A 12282-nucleotide genomic window follows, 5' to 3' on the forward strand; every position below is an offset into this window, starting at 1 on the left:
CCTAGTCCCTTTACCAATGCAATGCTAAGAGGCACTGAGTTATAACAACCAGAATACAACAACCATGGTCCTGTCGTAACTGTTTTTGCAGGAAAAAAGGCCAGGGTAGTGGTGTTATGAGTTATGGTATTGCTTATGTAGTAATCAGTTGTAAACGTCATAGTTGCTTTGTTTATCAAATGCTAGGACCCATGACTGCATTAGTCAAGCTGGGTGAACATGACTCATGGGATGGAGGACTACCCGAAGGCCTTCCACATCACTGATATGCCACAAGGAGACTGTGGGGAACTGCTGACAGAGTGGCTGCATAGAGGGGTCTCTGCACCGTCAATGTACTGCAAAGATGAACTCTGCACTGACCCTAAATAAACTGGTAGGAAAAGGAAATTAGGTGGTTGGCCAGGGCCAAGATCATACAACCCAGAAACCCTGCATTGAAGCCTGGACTAGTAGTGGCTACCACTCCAGACCATAAGAAGCTAGAGAGCTGCTGCATTGAAACCTACTTTCAGGCTCTGGGGGTGAATTACATCACTCTCTTAAAGTTGAGGGGCCCTGCCTTTAAAATGTATTCCCCTGGGTAGTCTGAGTAGAGAGCTTGAGTTTAAGATTGAGTTTAGCTGTTTGTCTTGTTTTGTAGTCCCAAAGAAATGGTCTTTTAATACCACCCATCATGGATGGTTTTATTGTTTTATGAATTCTGTAAACAAGTGCCTAGCAGCTAGAGCAGTGGGCATTGCAAAAAATCAATAAAATTAAATAAATCATGAATAAATTACTTGCACCAGAATCATGGAAATGAGATTAAAGAACATGTTTACAACTAAAGAAAATAATCCCATATAATTTAAAACAGTGTGCACTGTTTTTATGCTTGGTTCCCCTCATTTTGAATCTCTGCAGCCAATTTAAACATGTGGATTTCAGCTCCATTTGCCGTCAAACCACACTTCTTTACGAGCTGAGGGCCAGGGGCAGAGACTGAGGGTGAAATTCAATGGGCCAGGATGTCATCTTGTAATTGGAGCAGTCTGAAGTCAAACAAGTTAATCAGGCAGGTTTGAACTTGACTGTGATTGACTAAAGTAATCAGGCTATCAGTTAACTCCAAAATTCTTGAACTCTGGTGGCATAAATAATTGCCAGGCTATAGCTGGTCTTCAGACATAGAAATAGTTTGGAGGGCCAAATTCTGCCTGACTGCAGTTGCGCAGCTTTAACTGAAGTCAATGGGAGCTACTGTGCACGCATCCCAGGGCAGAATTTGAGCCATAGATAGAAATGGAGGGCAATAGAACATTCTCCATATAAAACACTGATCACAAAACTATCCTTTTTTTCTTCTGGTTAACTCTCATGCTTTCGGTCTTTTCTTCTTTGGTAGCTCGATGTTCTTTAATTTAAACCCATATAGTTGCAAAAATAATAGGAAGGGCCTGTTCTGAACACTGGAACAGAGGGAACAAAAATATATTCAAAGAACAGAGAAAGAAAATCTAATTTGCCATAACAACCCTTTTTGTATTCAGTTAGTAACTTTTCATCTCTCCCAGGATCTGAAGAAGAGTGCCATCCTCCACAGCTCTCTCCCAGTCATTTTCTTTGAGTTATTACACATAACTGAACTTGCAGCACAGTGATTTGTTTCCCATTGTTCTAATGGTTCCTTGGGTGTTTGTTTTCAGATTAGGCTTTTGGTTTTTATAAAATATAAGTAATATTGAAAATAAGATAAGCTCCTCCTGTTTGTTTATTTTAGAAAAGTAACATCTCTAGAAAGACAGCTATTTCGGGGTGGGAGGGGGGGAGAGGAGAGAGTGTATTTTCTTCTATAATTCTGTCCAATTAGCCTCTGATAACATTTACCTTTCAAGTGAACACATCTTTTATAAATATTCTGAATATTGTACATTTCCCCCCATAACCTCACTGATATATTTTCTGGGCTTGGTACTGCTCCCACTGAAATGAATAGGAGGTTTGCCATTGAATCCAACCTGAGTGAGATCCCACTCACTGAAATTAAGTCTACACTCCCACTCCTCGCTTTTCCCTGCACACCCACCCAATCCTGCAGGGGAAATTATTCCTTCCTCTTCTCATTGTATAATATAATAAAACTATGTTCGTGTTCAACAGGCTAGGGGATAAAGCTAAAGGCTTTTATATACAGGGCTCAGTTTTTTTTTCTTATACCTGCACCCTGGCTTAGGCCCAATCAGTTCAGCAAAACTTTTAGGCGTTAAATTTAACCACATGCCTATGTGCTGTGCTGAACTAGGATCTGGGTGTTGTGCCAACGACTTTTATGTGAGTTAATTTGGGACCAGTATTAGGAAAAACATAATTCAAGCTTATGTATTTGGAATTCTTGGCTCAAGAAAGATGGTAGAATGTCATTAGAACTGAATTATACTACCTTTTAGCTTGAGCGAGATTGTTCTTTTGACTAGACTGTTGGGCTAGAGTAGGAGGACACAACCTTGCTTCTGCACTTACTCCTTTTCCTCCTGGAGGCCTGCAGTCAGTCACACCTCTTCCTATGAGCCTCAAAAGTTTTTTGCACAGGTTCCAGCAACACTTCTAACAAAGCATTAACTCTTGAAACGTATCAAAAGGTGATGAAGTTGGAATCAATGATTAATGGAGGTTTTCCCCCAACCCCCACCCAAGAAATGGGAAACAAGCTTGCAATCACCGAGACTACTACCTGCTATATGCAGGAAGGCACAGAAACTCTAGGGCAGGGATCGGCAATCTTTCAGAAGTGGTGTACCGAGTCTTCATTTATTCATTCTAATTTAAGGTTTTGCGTGCCAGTAATATTAACATTTTTAGAAGGTCTCTTTCTATAAGTCTATAATATATAACTAAACTATTGTTGTATGTAAAGTAAATAAGGTTTTTAAAATGTTTAAGAAGCTTCATTTAAAATTAAATTAAAATGCAGAGCCCCCCGGACCGGTGGCCAGGACCGGGCAATGTGAGTGCCACTGAAAATCAGCTCACGTGCCGCCTTCGGCACACGTGCCATAGGTTGCCTACCCCTGATCTAGGGCTCTGTATTGTTAAGGAGAAGATTTGGTTTTGATTCCTTTTTTGACACTCACACTCACAGGCCACTAGGAAGGAAAGAGTGCTTAGCAATGACAGTGGCCACCCAGTTAATTAAAGCAAGTTCTTTAGTTCCAAGTTATTATAACAATCTTGGCAACTAGTTTTACCCTTGAGCAATATTTTACTTGTATTGCCTGGGCAGTTTGTAAAATATATATATATTACCAGCAACAAACTTAAAATGCCAATTTAGAATGGACAACCTGCTTGCAATAAACTGAGGATGCTAGACATGTTGGGTTTACTGTAGTACTGGCAATCAGTTCATCCTGCCCTCCTGTTCCTGCCTGCTACATTTTTGTTACATGGCTGTGGATTGAAATGAATGAGAATCTTCAGAACAACAGGAAATCTCTTCATTCCAAATCCCTGCAGATAAGAATGTTGCAACAGGCAGAAAGAATGGACGGGGTGGAGTGCATGTCAACAATACTGGTTTCTGCTTCCGCACTCCAGCCAGGGCCAGCTTTAGGAACTGCAGGGTCCGATTCGAATACCCGGCGGCAGTCCGGGTCTTCGGCAGCACTTCGGCAGCAGGGGGTCCTTCACTTGCTCCGGGTCTTTCACGGCACTGAAGGACCCCCGCCGCGGAAGTGCCACCGAAGACCCGGACCGCTGCTGGGTGAGTAAAAAATTAAAAAGGTGCCTAAGGCGCAGGACCCTCTTAGGCGCGGGGCCCGATTCCGGGGAATCGGCCTAAAGCCGGCCCTGACTCCAGCCCAATAATTGTGACTTTAATACTAACACAACCCTCATTTTGGGGAGTTAATAGATTCCCCTCCGCCCCCACACGAAAACTAAACAAAAAAACAACAACCCACCACCCAGAAAATAGCCTTTTAGTCATGGGGACTAGTAGCTTTGACAATGCTGTTTTACTATAGCGTTTGAATCCTATGTAGAGACCCAGAAATGTGTCAGAAGAGTCTTGATTTTACCTTGAAATTGACTGGAAATGCATTTTACACATATGATAGGGTTTTTTTGTAATATATATATTATTTTCTTTTTAAAAATGACTAACAACAGTAGCAGCACATTTAATAGTAAAATAATTATTTCCCCCAAATATATCATGATGAAAATAATGATTAAAATAATTAAAAACTAAATTTCTTGGTGTTTGACTATAAAAGCAAAATATCTCAGAATAACTTTAAAATTAAACAAATGCCTATAACCTTTGAATATCTGAATATTTACATTTCCCTGAACTCTACTCTCACAGATTAAAAACTAAAATGTATGTAATTTTTCACAAACTGGTGTGTAAACAAATAATTTCTCATTGCACTGGTTCTAAGTACTGCTCCCTAACTATTGTCTGAATAGACACAGGTCAGTGGAGTCAGTAGCTTCTCTGGCTTTTCCCCTTAGTACAATTTAATGATGTCAGGAAATATTTTATTCTTTCAAACAACCTGAAAGGAGAATTTAGCTGAACATGGAACCATCTTTCTGCACAAAATCTGTACGCTATGGGCCTGCTTCTGCTCCTGTGGAAGTCAATAAGCTCCCACCAACTTCAATCATGCAGGATCACCACCTATTGTTGAGCTTTAACTAAGTGGCATGGAAAGATGTACATATTTTTCAAAAAATTATTCCAGAATTTTCTAACTTGGGAATCTGCTAAACTTGAGGGGCAACTAAATCCACATTTAAATAAGCAGCCTGCTTTTTCAGAGGTGCTGAATTCTCACAACTCCCATGAGTTTTCTGAAAATCAGGCACTGCGCCTAAATACAGATTTAATTGCCTAAACTTTAGGCACCCAAGTTCAAAAATCTCTCAAAACTACAGTAACTGCATTATATTTTAATGGAAAATATGAAAAATAGCATGACAAGTGAAATTTCACTGTACTAAGCTATACATATGTGGGAAGCAGAGGAGGGAGTGTAATATCTCTGTAGTTGGTTACCTCTTTATCTTCTGTGCCAGGCTCTGGTTCACTGATTCTTTCTTCCCAAAAGCTTCTCACCCTCTCCACCTTTTCCAAACACTGAAAAAAAGCCACTTTGCCTAGTTTGGTACTGCTGTATTGTGTATTGATTTCTTCCATCCTGTTAATCTTAAATAGCTTTGTGTCGTACCCAATAAGGTTACCATCTTGATCTCTCTCCAGCTTGGTTTCATAAATCAGTGAATACTCACGATGTTTGACATCTTCCTTTTCTTGTCTGTAATGAGGAGAAACAAATGAAACATTAACATGACTTTTGCATTTTTAGTTTAGAAACAAGATAAATGTGCAATACAAATGTTAGACTTTTTTCCTCTTAAAATCTGTAGGGGTATTTTTTGTAGCTATAACTAGCTAGGCTCAAAAAAGAAACATATTGCTGACATTAGTAACCTTTGCCTGTCTTAGGATATGTCTATACTACCCGCCAGATGGACGGGTAGTGTTCGATGTATCGGGGATTGATTTATCACGTCTCATCTAGATGCAATAAATCGATCCCCGAATCGACGCCCGTATTCTACCTCGCCAAGAGGAGTAAGTGGATTCGATAGGGGAGCCGTGGCGGTCGACTCGACGCCGTGAGGACGGCCAGGTAAATCGAACTAAGATACTTCGACTTCAGCTACACAAATAGCGTAGCTGAAGTTGCGTATCTTAATTCGAAACAACCCCCCCCCCCCAGTGTAGCCCAGGCCTTAGATATCATTACCAGTTTTTTAGTGACTTAGGAACCTAAAGGCTTGATTACACAGGGAAATTGACTAGAATAGCTATTGCAAATTAAGTTATTCTGCAATAGCTATTCCAAAGCGCACTAATTTTTCTGGAATAAAGTGACTTTTATTCTAGAATAATGTCGACACAGGGAGCTATGCTGGTCAACTTCCCTGTGTAGACAAACTCTAAATTCCATTTTCACATCTGTATAAAAATGTGTTGCACTCACACATTGAAAAAATGTCTCGTAGTACTACAGATTTTGATGGGGAGCAATGGAATCTAACATTTCAGTAGTAAAGGAAAGGGACTTTCAATTTATTTTAGACTTAAAATCTAAAGTGAATAAAATGTTTGAATTATTTTTGTAAGCCTTGTCTAGTAGTGATGTAAATCCAAATACAACAGCATCGTGCTAGCTCATGAGCACAGGAAAGCTGAAACAGACCAATCCAGTTGCATTGTTTATTGCTTGCATTTTGCTCAACCTGGACAAATACCATAAATTATACAAAGTAAATTAGAATTTAATTATTCTTTCACTGTTATTAGTAACATAGATAAATAATTTTGTATAATATAGGATTACGTAAGTAATTAAATATGTGATTTTCATCTGGGCACTTTCCCTTTAAATAGAAAAATTATTTGTCAGCATTTAAACTGGGCTGTGTTAGGTCAGCATATCTTCCAGTTGACCTTGCCCCACCCATTCCTGGAACAGTGCCTTGTTGCTGTGTTGTGACCCCCCAGTGCAGGAAAGCAATTCTTGGAGCCTTTTTCCTCTGCAAACAGCGGCAAGGCTAACTGAGGGAGTTTGACTGGGATCTGTCCGAGAGGAGCAGGGCCATCCCTAGCTATTCTGGGGCCCTACACAGCCCTCCTGTGGGGTGTGTGTGGGGCCCCAGGCCTCTGCGGGGATGTGGGGGGCTGGCTTGGGGGGCAGGAGGGAACCACCCCCCAGCACTCACTGGTGGCATGGCTGGGGTTGGGTCTCTGCACCCCTCAGGGGAGTGAGGGCAGGGCTGGGATGGAGCAGGGGCGGGAAGAGGCAGGGCTGGGGCGGGGAAGGGGTGAGGGCTTTGGTGAAGGGGTGGAGTGGGGGCGTGGCTGGGGCGGGAAGAGGCAGGACTGGGGCGGAGCAGAGGTGGGGGCCATCGGGAAGAGCCAGAGCAGGGGCTGGAGCAGCACGCAGCTGCGCAGGGCACCAGGAAATGTGGTGCCTCAAGTTTCCTGGTGCCCTAGGCAGCTGCATACTTTGCATATGGGTAAGGATGGCCCTGGAGAGGAGGTACATTAAGTGCTGCAGGGGGCTGTGTTGGTGAGTATCTGAGTGTCTGTTGTGGGGACAGTTAGTCCATGTGCTTGATTGTTTGAAAAGTGTGAATTGGGAGTGCTTTGTTCCAGGTGAGCCTTGAGTGGGCCTGACTGTTATAAAAAGGCAGCCAGTTGCAAACCAGCGGAGAGGCGAACAGAGGGATTTTGACTGGGAGTTCACCTGGGAGAGAGCCCACTGAGGCTTTCATCTTGCAGGCTTCTCTGAGTTGTTACTGCAACAGCTGAGGAAGCTCTTAGAAGGAAGGTGATATGGAAGGTGAGCGATCAGCTGTTGTGACCTGAACAGGATGTGCCATGTTTGTCTTTCTTCCACAGGACAGAAGCGACTTTGTCTGTACAAAGAGAAGGTTCAAGGTCTGGAGAAACAAGTATCAACTCTGCATTGCATAAGAGAAAATGAAGATTTCCTAGACAGATGCCAGGAGATGCTTCTATGGGCACAACATTCTGAAGAATCAGAGCAGGCTGCGCAGTAGGGACAGAAGGACGGTGAAGAAATTTGGCACCATGTGACCTCCAGAAGAAGAAAGAGGAGCATCCATGTACCAGCAATGCAGATACAGGTGAGCAACCATTTTCATGTTCTCTCCACAGGTACTAATGCGGAGAGTGGAGTAGATGATACATCTGAGGGAAGGGAGCAGGAGGAGACTCCACCGATTGGAAGGCATGAGATGCACTGTCCTAGGGATGGGGGTTCCCCACGACCACCACTCCCAAGAGAAGGAGGCAGGTGGTGATGGTCGGGGACTCCCTCCTAAGAAGGACTGAGTCATCTATCTGCTGTCCCTGGGAAAACCGAGAAGTGTGCTGCTTGCCAGGAGCTAGGATTCACAATGTGTTGGAGAGATTGCCGAGATTCATCAAGCCCTCGGATCACTATCCCTTCCTGCTTCTCCACATGGGCACCAATGATATTGCCAAGAATGACCTTGAGCGGATCACTGCAGACTATGTGGCTCTGGGAAGAAGGATAAAGGCATTTGAGGCATAAGTGGTGTTCTCATCCACCCTCCCTGTGGAAGGAAAAGACCCAGGTAGAGACCGTTGAATCGTGGAAATCAATGAATGGCTATGCAGGTGTTGTCAGAGAGAAGGCTTTGGATTCTTTGACCATGGGATGGTGTTCCAAGAAGAAGAATTGCTAGGCAGAGAGGGGCTCCACCTAACGAAGAGAGGGAAGAGCATCTTCGCAAACAGGCTGGCTAACCTAGTGAGGAGGTTTTTAAACTAGGTTCACCGGGGAAAGGAGACCAAAGCCCTGAGGTAAGTGGGGAAGTGGGATACCAGGAGGAAGCATGAGCAGGAGAGCGCAAGAGGGGAGGACTCCTGCTCATACTTAGAAAGCAGGACGATCAGCGAGTTATCTTAAGTGCCTATACACAAATGCAAGAAGCCTGAGAAACAAACAGGGAGAACTGGAAGTCCTGGCACAGTCAAGGAATTATGATGTGATTGGAATAACAGAGACTTGGTGGGATAACTCACATGACTGTAGTACTGTCATGGATAGATATAAACTGTTTGGGAAGGACAGGCACGGCAGAAAAGGTGGGGGAGTTGCATTGTATGTAAGAGAGCGGTATGACTGCTCAGAGCTACGGTATGAAACTGCAGAAAAACCTGAGAGTCTCTGGATTAAGTTTAGAAGTGAGAGCAACAAGAGTGATGTTGTGGTGGGAGTCTGCTATAGACCACCAGACCAGGGGGATGAGGTTGACAAGGCTTTCTTCAGGCAACTAACAGAAGTTACTAGATCACAAGCCTTGGTTCTCATGGGGGACTTCAATCACCCCGATATCTGCTGGGAGAGCAATACAGCAGTGCACAGACAATCCAGGAAGTTTTTGGAAAGTGTAGGGGACAATTTCCTGGTGCAAGTGCTGGAGAAACCAACCATGGGCAGAGCTCTTCTTGACCTGCTGCTCAACAAACAAGGAAGAATTTGTAGGGGAAGCAAAAGTGGATGGAAACCTGGGAGGCAGTGACCATGAGATGGTCGAGTTCAGGATCCTGACACAAGAAAGAAAGGAGAGCAGAAGAATATGGAGCCTGGACTTCAGAAAAGCAGACTTTGACTCCCTCAGGGAACTGATGGGCAGGATCCCCTGGGAGAATAACATGAGGGGGAAAGGAGAGCTGGCTGTATTTTAAAGAATCCTTATTGAGGTTGCAGGAACAAACCATCTCGATGTGTAGAAAGAAGAGTAAATATGGCAGGTGACCAGCTTGGCTTAACAGTGAAATCCTTGCTGATCTTAAACACAAAAAAGCTTACAAGAAGTGGAAGCTTGGACAAATGACCAGGGAGGAGTATAAAAATATTGCTCAGGCATGCAGGAGTGAAATCAGAAAGGCTAAATCACACTCGGAGTTGCAGCTAGCAAGGGATTTTAAGAGTAACAAGAAGGGTTTCTTCAGCTATATTAGCAACAAGAAGAAAGTCAAGGAAAGTGTGGGCCCCTTACTGAATGTGGGAGGCAAACTAGTGACAGGGAAAGTGGAAAAAGCTAACGTACTCAATGCTTTTTTTGCCTCTGTCTTCACGAACAAGGTCAGCTCCCAGACTACTGCACTGGGCAGCACAGTATAGGGAGGAGGTGACCAGCCCTCTGTGGAGAAAGAAATGGTTCAGGACTATTTAGAAAAGCTGGACAAGCACAAGTCCATGGGGCCAGATGCACTGCATCCGAGGGTGCTAAAGGAGTTGGTGGATGTGATTGCAGAGCCATTGGCCATTATCTTTGAAAACTCATGGCAATCAGGGGAGGTCCCAAATGACTGGAAAAAGGCTAATGTAGTGACCATCTTTAAAAAAGGAAAGGAGGAGGATCTGGGGAACTACAGGCCAGTCAGCCTCACCTCAGTCCCTGGAAAAATCATGGAGCAGGTCCTCAAGAAATCAATTTTGAAGCACTTTGAGGAGAGGAAAGTGATCAGGAACAGTCAGCATGGATTCACCAAAGGCAAGTCATGCCTGACTAACCTACTTTTATGATGAGATAACTGGCTCTGTGGATGAGGGAAAGCAGTGGATGTGTTATTCCTTGACTTTAGCAAAGCTTTTGATACGGTCTTCCACAGTATTCTTGCCAGCAACTTAAAGAAGTATGGGTTGGATGAATGGACTATAAGGTGGATAGAAAGCTGGCTAGATCATCGGGCTCAATGGGTAGTGGTCAATGGCTCCATGTCTAGTTGGCAGCTGGTATCAAGCGGAGTACCCCAAGGTTCAGTCCTGGGGCTGGTTTTGTTCAATATCTTCATTAATGATCTGGAGGATGGCGTGGATTGCACCCTCAGCAAGTTTGCAGATGACACTAAACTGGGAGGAGTGGTAGATATGCTCGAGGGTAGGGACAGGATACAGAGGGACCTAGACAAATTAGAGGATTTGGGCCAAAAGAAATCTCATGAGGTTCAACAAGGGCAAGTGCAGAGTCCTGCACTTAGGACGGAAGAATCCCATGCACTACTACAGACTAGGGATTGAGTGGCTAGGCAGCAGTTCTGCAGAAAAGGACCTAGAGGTTACAGTGGACGAGAAGCTGGATATGAGTCAACAGTATGCCCTTGTTGCCAAGAAGGCTAATGGCATTTTGGGCTGTATAAGTAGGAGCATTGCCAGCAGATTGAGGGACGTGATCATTCCCCTCTATTCGGCATTGGTGAGGCTTCATCTAGAGTACTGGGTCCAGTTTTGGGCCCCATACTACAAGAAGGATGTGGAAAAACTGGAAAGAGTCCAGCGGAGGGCAACAAAAATTATTAGGAGGCTGGAGAACATGACTTATGAGGCGAGGCTGAGGGAACTGGGATTATTTAGTCTGCAGAAGAGAAGAATGAGGGGGGATTTGACAAAGCCCTGGCTGGGATGATTTAGTGGGGAATTGGTCCTGCTTTGAGCAGGAGGTTGGACTAGATGACCTCCTGAGGTCCCTTCCAACCCTGATATTCTATCATTAGCTACTTCAGCTGGTATATTCCAGAACTGAATTTAACCCACAAAATATTTTGAAGATCTCTTTAAGCAAGTGTGTGAAGAAAAATATTTAAAAGCTGTTAGACAAACGACAGGCTGTAATCCAGGTAAAAATAATCCCATAGTTCCCATTACTCAGACACTCTGAAATGCTTTTGGACTACACAGCTGCAAAGAGTGCTTCCTACTGTGAGAGAGAAGTACCCCAATGGCAATAGAAAGCCTATGTAGGCTCTCTGTAATCACTTAAAGACCACATCCTTCCCCAGCTCATGATCACCAAATGTGGCAATATGTCTCATGAGAGTGACATGTCCTAATGAAAAGGGCACATTTTTCCCTAGATGACTGATTTTCAATCAGCTGGGGAAAATGTTAAAGGGGTGAGAAGCCTAAAGATGCTGTGATCCTTCTGGCTCATGGCTGTGTTTTAGAATCATAGGACTGGAAGGGACCTTGAGAGGTCATCTACTCCAGTCCCCTGCACGCATGGCAGGACTAAGTATTATCTAGACCATTCCTGACAGGTATTTGTCTAACCTGCTCTTAAAAATATACTGCTTCCCCCATTCACAAGGCTTGTTATCCTGTCAAAGAAAGCTATCAGGACTGTTATTCATCGCCTCATTATCTTCTAGATGTTTTCAAATTGATAGCTTAATTTGCTCCACTATCTTTCCTGGTACAGAGAGGCAGGTAGCAAGGAAAGAAAAGAAGAGGGGGGCCCACTGCCCACATGTTACTTCACTCCTCTCCATTATTATCTTAACACTTTCCTAAAACAACATGGCAAACAAGGGAAGGCTTCCAGGGTTCAAACAATTATGGAATTCAACAGCGGTGAGTGACCACCACTACGACACTGATAAATAGACAGCAAAGCACCCCCAGCACTTTTTGGTAATCTGACAAAGCAGAAACCTGTGAGACTGGGCCTAGAGCCATCTGTTACCACAGAAACAGGATTAATATGCCCTAAATCTACCTTGTAACTCTGTGGGCTGGGCTGTGTTGGTGAGAAGGGAGAAGATGGATCTAAGTGTTGTGGAGCATGGCTCTCCAACTCATTCCTGAGGGGCTTTTCCTTTCAGTCTTCTTCAGTAGGCCAGCATTCCTCTTTGGCCAGGATCGTTTACCTCAGAGCTAACATTTGCTG

General features: G+C 43.8%; 1 protein-coding gene across 1 annotated transcript in view; it reads right to left on the reverse strand.

Annotated features, from left to right (window-relative positions):
- Positions 1–12282, reverse strand: part of MYLK4 (myosin light chain kinase family member 4) — a 133689-nt gene that overhangs the window by 100378 nt on the left and 21029 nt on the right. The window contains exon 2 of the mRNA XM_054017996.1: positions 5045–5303. Within this exon, the coding sequence (XP_053873971.1) occupies positions 5045–5303 (259 nt within the window). The remainder of the gene's footprint in view (positions 1–5044; positions 5304–12282) is intronic.

Source organism: Malaclemys terrapin, chromosome 2 (assembly GCF_027887155.1).
Source record: "Malaclemys terrapin pileata isolate rMalTer1 chromosome 2, rMalTer1.hap1, whole genome shotgun sequence".
Classification (NCBI taxonomy): Eukaryota; Metazoa; Chordata; order Testudines; family Emydidae; genus Malaclemys; species Malaclemys terrapin.